The sequence below is a fragment of the Megascapheus bottae genome, chromosome 24 (assembly GCF_031878675.1).
Source record: "Megascapheus bottae isolate mThoBot1 chromosome 24, mThoBot2.hap1, whole genome shotgun sequence".
Taxonomy (NCBI): Eukaryota; Metazoa; Chordata; class Mammalia; order Rodentia; family Geomyidae; genus Megascapheus; species Megascapheus bottae.
In genome coordinates this window covers 27298091-27318016 of record NC_143532.1, presented here as the reverse complement: position 1 = coordinate 27318016, position 19926 = coordinate 27298091, and the positions used below count along the sequence as shown (strand labels likewise).

General features: G+C 35.1%; 1 protein-coding gene across 1 annotated transcript in view; it reads right to left on the bottom strand.

Moving 5' to 3' along the window:
* Itfg1 (integrin alpha FG-GAP repeat containing 1) overlaps nucleotides 1–19926 on the bottom strand; it is a 162729-nt gene that overhangs the window by 120566 nt on the left and 22237 nt on the right. Inside the window, exon 6 of the mRNA XM_090357681.1 lies at nucleotides 19172–19266. Coding sequence (XP_090213807.1) covers nucleotides 19172–19266 — 95 coding nt within the window. The remainder of the gene's footprint in view (nucleotides 1–19171; nucleotides 19267–19926) is intronic.

Here is a 19926-nt window from a genome sequence, read left to right as displayed (position 1 = left end):
AGCAATAGAGTCCTGTGGACTTCTCTGACCAGGATGGCTTTAAACTATGATTCTTCATACCTCAGCCTCTTAAGAATTACAGGTATATACCAAAGGTACCTAACCCATATTTCTTTGATATACTATGGTATATAGGAAGAGAAATTATGACATCTGTTTGTGTATCTTCTTGACATTTTATTAAAAATGTTAAAATGAGGGCTGGGAGTTTGGCTTAGTGGTAGGGTACTTGTCTAGCATGCACAAAAAGACCTGGGTTCGATTCTTCGGTACTACATACACAGAAAAAAGCCCAAAGTGGTGCTAAGGTTCAAATGGTAGAGCTCTAGCCTTGAGAAAGTCCAAAGACAGTGATCAGGCCCTGAGTTCAAGCCCAGGATTGGCCAAAAAAAGTTAAAATGAAAATGTGTCAAAATTATTCATAATGTCTTTTAGAATTTTTGACTGGTAAAATTCTCCTCATAAGATAATAAAATGTAGCCAGGAGAGGTGGCTCACCCCTGTAATCCTAGCTAATCAGGAGGCTGAGATCTGAGGATCGTGGTTCAAAGCCAGCACTGACACTAAAGAACAAGGACTCTTATCTCCAATTAATCACTAGAAAACAGGAAGTGGGGCTCTGGCTCCAAGGGTAGGACTGTAGCCTTGAGCTGAAGAGCTCAGGGACAGCATGCAGCCCCAGAGTTCAAGCCCCATGACCTATAAAAAAGGGGAAAAAAAGATAATTAAATGTATTTCCACAGAAATATTATTATGGTTCACTTGGAAAAAATACAGTAAATAAATCATTGATAGCATTTTCTGGAAGCTTCAGATATGTCCACAAAGATCCATGTGATTAATGAAAACACTAAGAATGTTCACTCTCAATAGCAATAATTAAAAGAACATTTTGTCAGCCGGGAGTTTGGCCTAGTGGTTGAGTGCTTGCCTAGCATGCACGAAAACCCGGGTTCGATTCCTTGGCACCACATATATAGAAAAAAGCCAGAAGTGGTGCTGAGGCTTAAGTGGTAGAGCCCTAGCCTTGAAAAAGTCCAAGGACAGTGCTCCCGCCCTGAGCTCAAGCCCAGGACTAGCAAAAAAATAAAAAATAAATAAAAGAACATTTTGTACCTTAGAGGACATCAAAGGCCATGTATGAGGCCCTAACATATAACTTGGACTGGGATAAACAAGGTGATGAAGGGTCTAAAAGAAAACAGGAAGCACATCCCTGGATAAAGTGCTTGTTTAGCGTACATGAAGCCGTGGGTCCAATTCCTTAGTACCACATAAGCAGAAAAAGCTGGAAGTGGCTGGGTGGCTCATATGGTAGAATGCTAGCTTTGACCACAAAGAGGTTAAGGGACAGTGTTCAGGGCTTGAGTTCAAGTCTCAGGACTGAAAATAAAGAATATGCTTGAAGAGTGACACTGGTCTACAAGCAAAAGTTTAAAGCCCATGAGATGAATGTTATAGGTATGTATGTCTGCTGAAACCAAACTTATTTTCTATAATTTATTATACCAAACAATTCTGCCAGGACATTCTGTACAGAGAGAATAATTTAGTAAGCATAGATAAGCAATCTGTTAGAATGGATCCTTAGTCACAAATTACTAATCTTAGGAAAATCTCTCAGTTTCTAGAGATCAGTTAAAGTTTTTATCTTTTTTTTCTTTCTTTTTTTGTGGGTCATGGGGCTTACACTCGACCCTGGGCCACACTGTCCCTGAGCTCTTCAGCTTAAGGCTACCAACCTACCCCTGGGCCTGGAAGTTGTCCCAGAGCTCTTCATCTCAAGGCTATGGTCCTACCCTTTAGCCAAGCTCCACTTCCCATTTTCTAGAGGTTAAGTGGAGTCTAAGAGGATCAGGTCCTTTTGTGTATGGGCTGGGTTTGAACCTTGATCCTCAGATCTCAGCCTCCTAAGTAGCTAGGATTACAGGCATGAGCCACCATGCCCCCAGCAAAATTTTTGTCTTATAAGTCCATAATTTTCTGTTGTAAACTTTACCTGTCTGCTTCTCCCTGACACAAGTGGTCCTAAAAGAAGATTCATCATGCTTAGCAGACAGCTCTAATTATCTCTAATTTAACACAGGGCACATACATTCAAATCAGACAGACTTAGGTACTGTAATATATAATACAGGTAAACATTACAAAACTACAAGCCATTAATGTTGGATGAGCAATAAATATACTGCTTTCCCTCTCTACTGAAATCATGATCTGAAGTACTTTTGTTCTAATGAGACAAAAGACTGGGATTAATTTAGTTCTGGTTGTACGTCAACAGGAAAATCTTGGGGGAAAAAAAGCAAACTTTAGGAGCAAGATTCTGGCAGGAAATAATGATATAGAATCTATTAATTTCAAGAAATAGAATATGTAAGAGGATATAATTTTTCTTTGATAAAGGTTACTAAAAAATAAACATCAGATAATGTATTACCATAGGAGATTTATTTTTCGTAACTTTTATGTTGATGGTTAAAAATATAATTAAAGTAATTATGGTAAGTTATTAAAATGATCTCCAAAAACAGAAATATTCTGAATTCTACTGCTACATATATCTGGTCAACTTAACTCACATATTTCCTCTATCACTGCTAGGTCATGATGTTAAGAAATTTGGATGTTTTGGAGTTGTAATATTTTCATTAGAATCTTTCACGTTAACAGACATTAATTTAAAAATATCAGTATCAGACTCTCCCAATGATGAAATGAATCAGAAAACAGATTCTTGATATCAATAATGACTAAGATTTCCTAACTTTCTATTAACTCTAATGTGTAAAATAAGGTTATTAAAATATAAAATGTTTTACGAATTTCATTTGGCTGTTTGACTTTCTCTTTGAGCAATTAAGTAACCCTGCAACCACTTGGATTACACACTCTGGGAAATATACTTCTAATAGTCCCTTTTATTCCTTATGTGTTCTTACTGAGTTTATCTCTGTCTCATTTACAAAGTTATAAAAACTACTGTTATGTTACCTGATGTTCAGCAGTCAAGGCACCACTACTATTTACAAATGTTTTAACAGCTGAAACATGGCTTGCTGGATGGCTAGTTATTTCTCTAAAAACGGACTATTTTCAGTCTAGGTTGACAATGACCTAAAAAAATTCATTTTCATGCATTTTGGTCTTTTAAGTTATTTGCTTTTCATAGAGTCCTATTCTTTTTTTTTCTTTTGCTAGTCCTGGGGCTTGAACTCAGGGCCTGAGCACTGTCCTTGGAGTTTATCAAGGTTAGCACTCTACCACTTGAGCCATAGCACCACTTCTACCTTTTTCTATGTATGTGATATTGAGGAATTGAACCCAGGTCTTTGTGCATGCTAGGCAAGCACTCTACCATTAGGACAAACTCCCAGCCCCAGAATCCTATATTTTTACTACATGCTAGGTGTCAACAGCTACATTTCAGAAAATGTATTATTGAGAATGTTGGCTCCTTTGGTTGGAAAGGGAAAATATGAATGGGGAAGGCATTACTTTTTTCAGACAGTTTTATTTTTTTCTTCTTAATTATCAACATGAATACTTATTTCTATTAAGAGAACTGTGAAATTTTTGCTCAAAACATTTCAAAATGACATATGTGCTAATTCATATTCTTCTTAACTATACCAATACAATATCCTAAAGGTCCAGAAGATCTCATGCCATTAAACTTAAACTTAGAATAATAAAGTATATTATGTAGAATTTGACTTAGCTCATCTTGACCTCATCTTAAACAACTCAAACAAGTTAGGCTATTTAATATAAATTTACTACACTTAAGTATTAAAATAGTGACATTTTGCTCAATAATATAAGTAACTGATTAACCAGTTTGAGAAGATACAAAATGATGAGCTACCACTATATTTATTTATGTTCACTGGCATGGCATGTACTGCTTAGGGATACTGGCATGCCTTTTTTTTTTTTTTTTTTTTTTTGCAAGAACTGGGCACTGTCCTTGGGTTTTCTCAAGGCTAAAGCTCTACCACTTGAGCCACAGCACCATTTCTGGCTTTTTGCTATGTATGTGGTACTGAGGAATCAAACCTGGGTCTTTGGCATGCTAGGCAAACACTCTACCACTAGGATAAACTCCTGGCTCCTGGAAGAAGGGCCCTGGAAAAAATCTTGATTCAAAAGTGTATTATGAGTTATATCCATGAAAACGTAGCTAAGAAATTCAAATATCAGCACAAATCTGTGCCTGTTGAAAGCAATCCCTAGGTGAGTGGGAGTCACTGTATGGGCACATTTTATATGAAAAAAAGTTGCATCTGAGTAGCAAAATATATATTTCAATTTTATGTATTAAAAATAACTTCCTTATAACATTAAATTTAGCAATGGCACTCTTAGAACATCTACAGCTTATCTAAGGGCTCTAAATACTATTTTAAAATGGAACTTTTAATCTGGATTTCAATTAGTAACGAAAATATTTCACTTCAAAATGTCAAAAATGTTAAGTTTTAAGAATGTACATCCACTAGTACAGAAAAATAAAGCAGTACTGCCTTGTTTATTTCATCAGCAGTATGCAATCCTGGATATCAGATGAAGAACACATCAATATTCAGAATGCATGTTGAAGAAATATCAAACCATGCAACACAATCTGCACCTAAACATCATATCAGTCTCTTAGTAAAAGACAGATTACTGTTTTAAACACCTAATCAAATAATTTATATCTAATCAGTTATCCAAAGGATGTGACTACTTCAATATACTTCAATAGCAGAAAACACTCAACTTTTCATTTTCTTAAGAATATTGGGGGAAGAGTGGTTGGGAAAGTTTACATTTGCTTAGAAAAAAATATGAATCTAGCTACTCAGAGCAAATATATTGCTGAATGCCAAATGTTAGCTATTGCCAAAAATGTGTACTGATTTTTTTCTCCAAGGGTGGAATAAAGCAAGACTAAAGTTCTGAAACACTATAAAAAGAAATGTTAGAGATGGTTTTACAAGAGCAGAAGTACTAAGGAGTGATCTTCAAGCTCAGGAATGTGTAATATTTAATGGAAACCCCATGCTGATAACACAGGAGATGGGCAAAGAGAAACTATAACAAATCTGAGAAGAACAAGTAGGGCACAGAGACCGATAGTTCATCTGGTAAAGCAATTATTCTTAACCAGGGGCTATTCTATTTTTTAGGAGACATTGGGCAATGTCTAGAGACAGTTTTTGCTGCTATTGGTATTTAGAAGGCAGCAGAATATAGTGAGCCAAAGACTACAGGAAAGCTTGTCCAGAAGGAAACAAAAAAGAACTAATAAATATGTTCTTTATCAGGTATTTAGGGAAAAGAAAAAGAAAAGAACAAAAACAGAAACACCATAATAGGAACTATATACAGTTAAGCTAGCAAACACAATAAAAGAAGTCAAAATATATACAATAACAAAGACTTCAAAGTATGAGTTTTAGATAGATAAATAGGTATATTGATAGCCAGTCAGCTAGCCGGCCATCCATCTATCAGGGAAGGTGCCAAACAATAGATGAATAAAGAAGATATGGTATATATATGCTATGAAATATACATCCATGAATAAAAATAAAATCATGTCATTTGTGGGAAAATGGATGCAACTGCAGGGCACATACTGAGACAAGAGAAGCTCAAAAAAGAAATTATCATGTTCCATTTAAAAATGGGAGCTAGATGTAAAAGATATACCTGTCTATGGGCATATGGGTGTATACCCATATACACAATTGCATATATGGATAAAAGCAGGTCATGAATTTAACTAAGGGATTCTTTAGTATGAGGAGAAGGGGGAAGAGAAAAAGTGAATAATTTTGAAATATATCACAAATATATATGAGAGTGAATAGGGGGTGGGGTTGATTTGAATATAAATATATAAACACTCGTGCGAATGTTAATGAAACCTCCCTTCAATATAAACCCATGTAAAAGGCAGAGGCTTGAGTTGGTAAATGACAAACATTTTACAATGCACAGGGAATCTCCCTACTACAAAAAATTATCCAACTCAAAATGACAATATAACAATTGAAAAAATTCAGAGGCAGAGGAAACAGTCATGGCAGAAAAATAAGAAAACTAAAGGGGTATGGAAAAGGTACAGTCTGATTCAGTGGAAGGATAGGATAGCAGCAAAGGATCAAGATAGTTCTGGAAAGATCTGCGAATGCAGTAAAAACAAAAAAGAAGAGTACATTTTCCAGGATAAAGATATACTTAAAAAACATTGCAAATAAATGTCATATACATAGGCTTTACTTATCATTGATCATTTTATAAGCACTTGTAAGCATAACCTTAATCACACTTCAATGCTTTATGGTTCAGCCTAACCGAACAGTAAGGATATGAATAAGAAATAGCTGACCAGGCATACACAGTAGGCTAGACTGAAATTCAAGTTTCTCATTCATTTGTTGATACATCTTGATATATATATATTGTGAATGATATAATAAACCTAAGAGCATAGATATCTCTTCCAAGTGTCCATTTCATTTTTCTTGCTATATACTTACTAGAGAAAAGGTTGTAAGATACTATACTTCTATCCCCCTCCCCCTTGCTGCTTTTTAAAATAGCAATCCTAACAGGTGTAAGGTGGTATGTCACAGTAGTTTTGAATTATATTTCCTTAAATTGATTAGTGATGTAGAATATCTTTTCACAAACCTGTTGTCCTTTTTTATGCTGTCTTTGGAAAAAACGTTCATTCAGGTCATATGAACACTTGTTATCCTATGTTTCCTTGTTATGAGCTGTATCAATTCATTATGTCTTTTGATATTAAGCCTTATTGTGTATGTGTTTTGTATATTTGTCCCAACGCATAGTTTTCCCTTACTTTTGTAGTAGTGGGGTTTGAACCTAAGTCTCCAGTTCCTTACTATCATTTTTAACAGGCTGAAATTCATACTCTTCAGTTGGAAAAAAGAGAGAAAATTTGAAAAATTGTAACTTCCCTTCTGTATACTAGTGAAGACTACCAAAAACAATATTGTCAGATAGCATGAGACAGAAAAACACACCTGAATTAATACAAAAGCTATCTAAATTCTTTGGGAAGACTGAGGGTAAACCGTACTGGTTAGATTTTAGAAATAGTCTCCAATGCTCTGGTATAAGGGACTAACCTTGTTTAGTCATTCTAACCTCTTCTCTTCAATAAATAAATGACTATTAATGCTACACATCCAACTCTACCATTTTAAAAAGTTGTTCTATACATTTGTTCACTTTGCTCAGAAGTTATTTTTTATAATGATCATAACTTATAGAATGAATATAATCAAGGCAAATATTAAGTTCACTAAAGTTGTGTTTTATGGTCCTTTCCATAAAAATGTTAAGACACTCAACAAGATCACCAAGGTAATAATATCCAGATCTTGTATGAGAGGTGAATGATTTAATCCACTCACAAACACTCTGTTGAGAGTCAGTGTCATTTATTCCTTTTTCAGAGTACCAAATGTGACACTGAAGAACTAATATTATTCCACCATTTCTGTCTACAACCAGAGAAAGCTTTATCATCAGGCAATGTTTCAGTGAATTCTCCAAACTATATGCAAGGATTAGGCTAGATAAAACCCACAAATGGGAAAATCTTTCACAACATGATTGGGAGTAGGAGGTCTTCTTGTACTTAATTGGTTCAAAAAAGTGTTCTCCTCTTTTTACAAATCACAGGTTGAGAGTTAAGTATACCCAGTCAGAATGAATAAAAGTATGCTGCCAAGGTGTAAACAAATTAATTGATATCATCTATTAATAGATAATAAATTCATTGAAAACGAGAAAAAGAGCTAAATGGACTAGTAATATTAAATTCATTTTAACAGAAATTTATAAGGTGCAGTGATGAATTTTTAGTTCCAGCTACACTAGAAAACCAGAAGTGACACTATGGTTTAAGGGGTACGGCAGTAGCCTTGAGCTAAAGACCTTAGGGACAGCACCCAGGCCCAGAGTCCAAGCCCTATGATTGACCAAAAAAAAATCCAACCAACCAACCAAACAAGCCAAAAACCAGCTGAGCTCCATGGCTCATGCCATCCCGCAGGAAGTCCATGAGACTCTTATCTCCAAGTAACCACCAGAAAACTGGAAGTGGTATTGTGACTCACGTGGTAGAGTTTAGGGTCAGTACAGTGACTCATGGTTCCCTATAACATGTAAAGAATTTTGGTTTACCTCATGTGATAATTAAACCTTTGTTTACGTGGGAAGTGAGCCAATTTCTTCTGTTTTCAGGATTGGGCCATAATAACCTATCTTGGGCCTCTAGATAGTAATTAAGCAATCTTAGTAAGTTCATATAGTCCAGTCCTCTAAGTATGCTGGCTTTTTTACTGTCAAAAGCAAAAAGTGAATGGTTTTATTGTTCTATGTGTTCATGAAGCAGGACAGAATGAAATGATAGCTAACCTTTATTATGTACCTGCCGTATTTCTTATATATTATATACTCGCAATACCCTTAATACATTGCTAGTGTCTCCTCAACTTCTCCTGTCTGTCTATGTCTCTCTCTCTCTCTCTCTCTCTCTCTCTCTCTCTCCTCTTGCTCCTCCCCCCATCTTCACTTCTGTCTTGATAGTACTTGGGTTTGAATTCATGGTTTGAATTCAGGACCTTCTACTTGAGAAACAAGTGTTCTACTACTTGAGCTACATTTTCTGATGTTCAGTATTCTCTCACTTCATTTCTTTTTTTTTTTTAAAGATTTTATTAACACCAACTTTTACATAATATTTTAAATGTCATGTTTAACAAACAAGTATTCAAGAAGGGAATCTGTATATGCAATCACTGGCACATGGATTTTAGTACATAATTAAAATTAAGCTGTGGGTTTGTATGTCCTAGATACATATTAATCTATATAATAAAACATTATGTCTATAGAATATATATATATATAACATCTTAGATTTTTATGTCTATGGAGTTATGTTTATATCTCCAAGACCATGTCCATAACCTTGGATACCCTAATATTGAGTCATACTCTTGTACTGTTTGGATCTAATGTGCACATATCAAGGATACCATGTGGCTTTTGTTCCTTTGGTCTTGACTTGTCTCATTCAACATGTTTGGCTCTAGTTTCATCCACTTCCCAGCAAATGCCATTATTTTATCTTGTCTGTTGGCTATTTAGAATTCCATTGTGTGTGTGTGTGTGTGTGTGTGTGTATCTCACATTTTTTTGTATTCATTCATCTGTAGTAGGGCATCTGGGTTGTTTCCATCACTTGGCTATTGTGAATAATGCAAAGATGAACATGGCTGAGCAGGTGTCTTTATCATATCCTGGGTTATGATGATCAGCATACAGTGGTATTGCGGGATCGTAGGGAAGGTCTATTTTCAGTTTTTTAAGAAACCTCCACACTGCTTTCCAGAGTGGCTGAACTAGTTTACATTCCCACCAGCAGTGCAGTAGGGTTCCTTTTTCTCTACAACCCCACCAGCATCTGTCATTGTCTGAGTTCAGAATCTTGGCCATTCTAATTGGGGTAAGGTAGTATCATGGGTTGGTTTTATTTGCATTTCCTTTGTAACCATGGATGATGAGCATTTTTTCTTTTATTTATTTATTTATTTACATTTTTTATTAAAGAATTTATTAACATTGATTTTTACATCATATTTCAAACAACAAGTTTAACAAACAAGTGTTCAAGAAGGGAATCTCTATATACAATCACTGGGACTTAGTTTTTAGAACTCAATCAAAATTAGGCTAAGGGTTTGTATGTCATAGAAACATATTAATTTATGAAATAAAACATGTCTTTAGAGTTAAGAGGTTTTTATGTCTATGTAGTTATATTTCCAGTACCATGTCCATAGTATTGGGTATTTAAATACTGAGTCCAACCTCTTGTACTCTTTGGAACTAATAGCCACATATTAAGGATACCAAACTGCCTTCCACAGTGCCATTTTAACCTCTTCTTTTGATAAGTCTCTCTTTAGTTCCCTTGCCCATTCAGCAATTGGTTTGTTGGTTTGGGGGGGATTAGATTCTTGAGTTCCTGATAGATATTGGATATTAAACATTTGTTTGATGTATTATTGGCAAATATCATTTCCCAGTTGGTTGGCTGTCTTTCTACTTTAGTAGTTATGCTTTCATCTGTGCAAAAACTTTTTATTATTGTTATTATTATCATTTTTTTTTTTTGCCAGTCCTGGGCTTGAGCACAGGGCCTGAGCACTGTCCTTGGACTTTCTCAAGGCTAGAGTTCTACCACTGGAACCACCACTTCTGCCTTTTTTTTCTATGTATGTGGTACCAAGGAAATGAACCTGGGTCTTCATGCAAGCTAGGCAAGCACTCTACCATAAGTCGAAACTCCCAGCCCCCAATTTTTTATTTTTAGGTAGTCCCATTTGTTGAGTCTCTCTCTAATCTGTTGTGATCCTGGGACACTGTTCAGCAAGTTTTTGACTGTGCCTATAATTTCCAGTGTTCACTCCATTTTTATGACATTTAATTCCTTATTAAATTACTATTTTCATAGATAAATGCTTGATGCCAAGGTGTTCATCTGGTTAGTAAGAGAACGAAGACTGAAATCCAGATCTACTGGACTTGGAGCTTAAATTCTCAGTCATATGGATCTATTCTCTTTCTCCCCGCCCCTCTCTCTCTCCTTGCATCGTTACTATTCTTTCCTTTCCCATATCTCCTCTGTCTCTCCCCCACTCCTCTCTCTCTCTCTGACTTATATCTCTACCCTTCACATATCTATATTGATATATCTGTATCTATCATCAGGCTGCTGGAGTGAATCAGGAGCTGTAGTTACAGCTAAAGGATGAGTAGAGCAGGCGGAGTTTCTTTAGGAATGGACATTGTACTAGGGCACAAAGACAAGAACTTAAGCAAGTTCATGCAGAGAGTTGATCATTGCACTGGAAGTAAAGTAGCCTTCACAGAAAACAGGTCCCAGGTGAAAAAAAGCAGAGGAGCCATGTGTCTGGGGTAGGAGAAATAGCATATAAGCTTTCTGTGTCAAGAGCATAGACAAGAGATGGGAATAGAGAGGGTTAAGAGCTAGAGAACCAGCCAGGTAGAGAATAAACCAAGAAGGGTCTTGTGCATCATGAAAAGCAACATGGACGTCTTTCTGTTGTTTAAAAGTGTATCACACAGAAATTTTAAGTATGGGTCTAATAAGATCAGATCTGTAGTTCAGAGGTTAGGATACCGCCACAGTACTGGTCTAGAGGAGAAGATGAAGCTTCAGAACAGTTAGGAGATGATAATAAAGTAAGTACGATGTATTTGTGTTACATAAAAGAAAAAAAAGGATGTGCTTGAGATACATACAGGGGTAGTTGCAAGGGAATGCATAGCGGTGCATTCAAAAATGATTTTAGGAGATGGGTTTCCTGAAGATCTGAACTGATTAGATATGGTAAGCTTGAGGAAAGAGGATGAGTAACAGTAGGAAAGTGCTTGAGAATTGAAAAAAAGATCAACACACTCAGGAAACAAAGGAAGATGAGGCTTGGAGGGAAGAATTACATGACTTATTTTGAATGTTAATGGAAATGCCTGTGGCTTTCAAACATAATAAAATCCATCTGAAACAGGCCATGTAAATTCGGGAGATGGTGGTGTAATATTGTAACTAATGTAAGTATCTCCAGAGTGTTTAGGGTAAAAGATGAAGAAGCTAAGAAGAAAATCCTGAGGTTTGCCCACAGGGTGGAAGAGCTTACGGAGGATCCTGAAAAGAAAGAAAAGCCGGTTTTGAATTGGTCAAATAAAGCAAGTATTATGAGGACATAAAATGAAGGCATTAAAAAAAAAGAGAGAGAGTTAAATGGACTAAGAGGTTAAACAAGAATCAGGACAGAAAGTTGGGATCAGGAGTCTTGGGATCCAAGGATTAATTCTGTTCATAGGAATGGGTGCCTAAAAGAGGTGAAGGTGATAAACCATTGAAATAATACTTAAATAGAACAGTTAAAGATTAAAATTATTTGGGAAAAGGATCTAAAGAAAGCATTACAATTGGTTATTGAACCATATCTTAAGTGACCAACAGCTATTTTAAAGCTAATTCTTCCAATTCTTTCATGTACTACTTTACCTATGTGTTTCTTCATGACTCAGAAGATGGTATAATTACGTATTTATTTTCTCTTTTCCTAAGAGTTGGCCTTTTTATGTAAAAATGCTTACGTGTATATAAGTAAATATGCATGAACACATGATGTAATGGTATATATAGATTGTGATGCAAAGTATTTTCTTACTGCAGTTCTCAGTTAAAAAAAAAAACCACAAACACAATCATAGTGGGAGACTTCAATATGCCACTTTCACCAAATGACAGGTTAATTCAACAAAAGATAAGCAAAGAAACCACCGGCTTAAATGACACCATAGCCCAGCTGGGCTTACCAGATAGACAGTCTTCCACCCAATGGCAAAACTTTATACATTGTTCTCATCAGCAAATGGAACATACTCCAAAATTGATCATATCATAGTTCACACAGAAAACTTAAGAAGATACATGAAGACTGATATAATCCCATGCATTCTATCTGATTATAGTAGAATCAGACTAGTTCTGAACAGCATAGCAAAAGGTAAAAAACATTCAAATACTTGGAAGCTGAACAACACACTTCTGAATAACTCCTGGGTTACAGAACAAATCAAAGAGATTCAAAACTTTCTCGAATGTAATGACAATCAAGAGACATCACAAAGGAACTTACGGGACACAGCAAAAGCAGTTCTAAGGAGCAAATTTATCGCACTAGGAGCCCATATTAAAAAGACAGAAGAGCATGTAAATAACCTAAAGAAAAAATTGAAGCACCTAGAGGAGCAAGAAAAAGTTAATTCTAAAACAACTAGGACAGAAATAACAAAAATAAAATCAGAAATATCAGAGATTGAAATAAGATCTACTATACATAAAATTAATAAATCAAAAAGTTGGTTTTTTGAAAGAGTCAACAAAATAGACAGACCCCTGGCAATATTAATCAAAAAAAGAAGAGGGGAGACTCAAATAAACAAGATTAGAGAACCTACGGGAACAATTACAACCAATATTCAAGAAATTCAGTCAATTATGAATAAGTACTATCAGGGCCTATATTCAAAGAAACAGAAAAATCCAGTAGAAATGGATGCCTTCTTAAATAAATATAGCCTACCCACATTGAACTAAGAAGAAGTAAGCAAATTGAACAAACCAATTTCATACAATGAAATAGTGGAAGCAATCAGGGAAGTGCCAACCAAAGAGAGCCCAGGTCCAGATGGTTTCCCTGCAGAATTCTACAAGATGTTTAACGATCTAGTAACACCCATACTCTTGAAACTCTTCTGAGAAACAGAAGCAAAAGGAGCCATACCAAACTCATTTTATGAAGCTAATACTACACTCATCTCCAAACCAGGGAAAGATCCAACAAAAAAAGAGAACTACTGACCTATCTCTCTAATGTACACAGACTCAAAACTCGTCAATAAAATACTAGCCAAAAGAATCCAGAAACAAATTTTAAAAAATTATACACTACGATCAAGTAGGCTTCATCCTACAGATGCAATACTGGTTTAACATTTGCAAATCAATTAATGTAATACATATCAATAGAGCTAAGGATAAGAATCCTATGACAATTTCTCTGGATGCAGAGAAGGCATCTGACAAAATACAACATAGCCAGTATTATACTAAATAGAGAAAGACTGGAACCATTTACCTTAAAATCAGGAACTAGACAGGGATGTCCACTCTCTCCACTGCTCTTCGATATAGTGTTGGAACCCTTAGCCAGAGAAATAAGGCAAGAAAAGGACATCAAAGGGATCTACATAGGGAAAGAAGAAATTAAACTATCCCTATTCACAGGTGACATAATTCTCTAACTGAGTGATCCAATAAGCTCCACTCCCAACCTCCTAGAATTAATAAACCACTTTAGCAAAGTGGTTGCAAAATAACCTGCAAAAGTCAGTAGCCTTCTTGTACGCCAACAATACACAAACAGAAGGTGAATCAAAAAATGATCTCATTTGCAATAGCCCCCAAAAGAATAAAATACTTAGGAATTAACCCAAGATGTAAAGGAATTATTTAATGAAAACTATAAAAGCCTAATGAAAGAAATTAAAGAGGATACCAGGAAATGGAAAGATATTCCATGCTCATGGGTAGGGAGAACCAATATAGTGAAAATGGCCATACTGCCAAAATTGATATACAAATTCAATGTAATCCCCATCAAAATCCCAAAGACATTCTTCATTGAAATGGAAGGTATAATCCAAAGGTTCCTATGGAACAAGAAAAGACCTAGAATAGCCAAAACAATTCTAGACAAAAAGAACAATGCTGGTAGTATTACAATACCAGACTTCAAATTCTACTATAGAACCATAATAACAAAAACAGCATGGTATTGGCACAAAAATAGACCAGAAGATCAATGGAACAGAATAGAAGATGCAGAAATAAAACCACATACTTATAGTCAACTTGTATTTGACAAAGGAGTCAAAGATATACAGTGAAACAAACACAGCCTAGGAAAAACTTCCTGAACAGAATCCCAGGGTCATAACAGTTTGGAGGGAGACTCGATAAATGGGACTACCTAAAAATAAAAAGTTTCTGCACAGATAAAAACATAGCTACTAAAGTAGAAACTGGGAAAAGATATTTACCAATAATACATCAGACAAATGCTTAATATCCAGTATCTACAGGGAATTCAAGAAACTAATCACCCCCCAAACCCAACGAACCAATCACTAAATGGGCAGAGGTTAAAATGGCAGAAAAGCATATGAGAAAATGCTCATCATTCATGGTTATAAAGGAAATGAAAATAAAAACAACCCTAAGATACTACCTAACCACAATTAGAATGCCCAAGATTCTGAATTCAGACAATGACAGATGCTGGTGGGGTTGTGAAGAAAAAGGAACCCTACTGCACTGCTGGTGGGATTGTAAGCAAGTTCAGCCACTCTGAAAAGCAGTGTGGAGGTTTCTTAAAGAACTGAAAATAGACCTTCCCTACAATCTTGCTCTACCACTTGTGGGCATCTATCCTGAACAACATCACCCAGGATATGAGAAGGACACCTGCTCAGCCATGTTCATCTCTGCACTATTCACAATAGCCAAGAGATGGAAACAATCCAGATGCTCTACTACAGATGAATGGATACAAAAAAATACGGTATATATATATACACAATGGAATTCTACACAGCCAACAGACAAGATAAAATAATGGCATTTGCTGGGAAGTGGATGAAACTAGAACGAATCATGCTGAGTGAGACAAATCAAGACCAAAGGAATGAAAGACATGGTATCCTTAATATGTGGCTATTAATCCAAACAGTACAAGAGCGATGATTCAATACTTGAGTACCCCGTGCTAAGGACATGGTATTGGAAATATAATCACAACCACACAGACATAAAAATTTATGACTCTATAGACATGTTTTATTACATAGATTAATATGTATCTATGACATACAAACCCTCAGCCTAATTTTGATTGTGTTTTAAAATCCAAGGGCCAGTGATTATATATAGATTCCCTTCTTGAATATTTGTTTGTTAAACATGTCATTTGAAATCAATGTTAATAAATTTTTGAATGAAAAAATTTAAAAAAGTCCTTGAGACTCTCATCTCCAATTAATCACCAGAAAACTGGAAGTGACGCTATGGCTCAAGGGATAGGGCAGTAGTATTGAGCTGGGTACAGGTTGAACATGGGCCTGCCCCAAGGAGTCACACCCAACTTCTACACTTTCCTATGATTGTCAAGCAGATCAAAATATGTCATATATAGAGATTCCCTGCTTGAATACTTGTTTGTTAAACATATCATTTGAGGGGCTGGGAGTTTGGCCTAGTGGTAGAGTGCTTGCCTAGCATGCACGAAGACCTGGGTTCGATTCCTTGGTACCACATATACAGAAAAAAGCCAGAAATGGTGCTGAGGCTCAAGTGGTAGAGTTCTAGCCTTGAGCAAGCCCAAAGACAGTGCTCAGGCCCTGAGCTCAAGCCCAGGACTGGAAAAAAACCAAAAAACAAAAAACATGACATTTGAAATATGATGCAAAAGTCAATGTTAATAATTCTTTACTAAAAAATAAAAAACAATAAAAAACAATAGCAACAACAAGAAAACATTGTACTGAGCTGCATTTCTTTTGTGGCCAGAGATGTTGAACATTTCTTTATGTGTCTATTGGCCATTCTTCTTCTGAGAAATCTTTCTTTAAGTTGTCTGTCCCATTTATTATTTGGGTGTTTGTCTCTTAGGGGTTTATTTTTGAGAGGTTTAATTTTTTGAGCTCTAAGTATATTTTAGATAGGGAGCCTTGTCTGATGCATGGTTGGTAAAAAAAAAAATGTTCTCCCATTTTGTGTGTTTTCTTGTTTTTCATATATTTTTATTGTAACTAATAGAACGATTACATTATATTCACCAGATAGAATATGCATTACTTCACAAACATTGATTCCTTTCCTTATGTCTTGTTCCCCATTTCCCTCCTCCCACCCTCACCCCTCATCTTGTTTTCCCCTCTTCCCTATCCTATTTCAAATAATCAAATAAGCATTTATACAATATATCAGACAATAAGGTAAAATACTGTAACAATATGAGATAACCAAGGGATAGCAAAGGAGATGAGAGATAATATAATCTTCTGTGTGTTTTCTATTTAACCTGTTAGTTATGTCCTTTGCCATGCAGATGCAATCCCATTCATCCAGTCTTTCTTTGATCTGCTGTGATTCTGGATCTATATTTAGGGAGTTTCAACTGTTCCCAGGAGCCTTAGTACTTGCACTGTCCATTCCTATAATATTTTCATAGTATCCTCTTAGCTATGCTTCATACATTGGTGAGATATGGAAGAATATTACCATGCTAAGTTTAAATGAGAGAGTGTCTTGCTAACTTTTTGCCTGGGTTGAGCTCAAACTATGATTCTCCTGATCTTAACCTCCTAAATAGTTGGGATTACAGCTATAAGCTTCCATGCTCAGCTAAAAATTATATCTTAATGACAAATGTACTAGCAAATTCACAATCCAATCCAGAGCTAATAAGAGTTTTAAATTATATTATTTTATATTATTTATATATTTGTGTTTATTTGTGCTGTTTCTTAAATACAAATTAAGCATTTCATCAAGGAATACTTTAAAGCTAAGTCTTATTACATTTAGCAGCCACCAGACTTACTTTAGTTATTCACAATTAGTTTACTAAACCAAAATGTCACTGCATAGTCAGATCACAATCCTTTTAACTGGTTTAGATATAGTAGTAATACTAAAAAAAAAAAATGCTTGTTATCTTGCCAGTCTCAAATATCAAATGTACCTCTTGTTAACTAAAGAGATGACCCTTTTTTTAAAAAATAGAAAATTTCAACTAATAATATACACAGAAAAGTGAAAGACTTAATGTGACACATTTTGGGATTTCTACTGAATGACCACCAAAGCTGCTAAAACTACTGCTAGACAGTAGATGATCCAAAGTCAGGAAAACTACTGATCTACCAATCAATTCTAATATAAAGAGAGAGAAAGGAAAATTGCCTGTGTTCCTAGTGAGGTAAAACAGACAGAACACCTGCAGTTGCTCTTGCCTCACACCTTGTTGCTCCTGGTCTCCTACTATATATGCCATTTAACATATATAATGACATATTTACTAATATTTATACCATTTACTAATTATATATAACTTCTACTAATAAAAAACTCACAATATAAAGGGACCAAAACATTAGACTACATGTATAAAATATTATGAATTCATAAAAATGAGAATTCAAATTCAGAAGTAGTAAAAAACAACTAAAGATTAGTAAAAAAACAACTGAAGATCATTGAACTTATATATGTTCAAATACTATATTCTAAAACATTAAGTTACTTAGCTAATACATATTGAGTAAATAAGAATTCACAAATGAGTCTGAATCAAATTACAAAGCTTCTACACATCAAAGGCAACAATTAGGATGATGAAATAGACTATAGTATAAGAAAAAAATCGTTGTAAGCCAGTCATCTAATAAGTGATTAATATTCAGCATACAGAAAGAACATGGAAAAGTAAACACTAAAAGAATAACAATAAATGGGTAAATGAATTACATAGTTTCTGAAGAAAAAATACTAATGTTCAACATTGTTAGCCATTAAAAAACAAATAAAAGCAACACTGATATTCTGTCACACCCCAGTCAAAAAAACTTAAGCAACACATGCTGGTAAGGATGTGAAGATAGTGACCATTTTCAATTGCTGATGAAAATTTAAATTTGTGCAGTCACTATGCAAATAAGTAAGACAAAACTAAACACATAATTACGTATATATGAGTGATTCTATTACCACAGCCCAAGACGTATACCTAAAGAAAGTTAAGTCAGAATAATTAACAACACTGGTTTTGTAAATCAGCCTGAACTTATAAGAAAAACATGGCATATACATAACACACAAGATTAGTCAAACATAACTAAGACTGAAATAATGTCACATTCAGAAAAATGGGCAGGATTAGAGATCATTATGTTAAATGAAATAAGCCAGACTCAAAACCAAATACAATTGTTAAAACAACTATATTTACTCTCATATGTAGAATCTACATTCATAAATATAAAGAAGTAGCCGGGCACTGGTGGGTCATGCCTGTAATGCTGACTACTCAGGAGGCTGAGATCTAAGGGTTGCAGTTTGAAGCTAGACTGAGCAGAAAAGTCCCTATGAGACTTTCATCTCCAATTAATCACTCAAAAACTGGAAGTGGTAGAATGTTAGCCTTGAGCACAAATAGACTTGGGGACAGCACTCTGGCCCTGAGTTTAAGCTCCACAACATCAACAACAACAAAAATACAGTAGCAGTCCACTACTTAGGAGGAGGAAGAGATAGGGTGGGGGAAGGGCCAACAGATTTTGATCAGGATGCTGGTGAATAAATAAATAAATCTGAGAAAAGGTACAAAATTCATAAATTTATATTTCATAATTTTAAAGCTAATAAAATTTAATAATTCTTAGGTAGACCAAAGAAATATTTCATACATGTGTAACTCACCTGCTGTAAAATCTTCATTCAGATCAATAAATGCATGAGAATGTGGAACTCGCATTCTATTTCTAGTGGTCAATGCAGGATGCCATGATAAATTTCTAAAATGTTAAAAACATTCTTTGAGTAAATATAAAATAAGTATTATAAAATATAAAAATATCTGCATAAAATATTAAAATTTATCCTCATTAAGACATCATAAAATTCCATTTTAGTTTATGGAATTGAGCGAGTTTTTGTACATTCACAATGTATATCCATCATCACTATTGAAGTTCAAAACATTTCCATCACCTCAAAAAAGAAGGCCAGTCATTAATCAGAACAATTTCTCTTCTTCCTAGTTTTCAGCCATTCGTAAGCTATTTCTATAGTCGCTTATTGAGCATACTTCATGTAAGTGGAATCATACAACATGTAGCATTTTATGTCTGACACCTCTTAGAATGTTTTCACGATCATTCACGTCTGCATGTATCTGTGTTTCATTCTTTATATCCTGCCTGTTGACAGATGTTGTCTCCTTGTTTCCACATTTAGATTGCTATGAAAACTCTGAATAAGTTTTCATGGGGATATGTGCTTTCTTTTTTTCTTTTCTGTGCCACTCATAGGGCTTGAATGCAGGGCCTGGGCATTGTTCCTAAACCTTTTTTGCCCAAGTCTAAGCTCTACCACTTAAGCTACAGTTCTACTTCTGACTTTTTGGTGAGGAAAGTCTCATGGACTTTCCTGCCTGGGCTAGTTTCAACACTTGA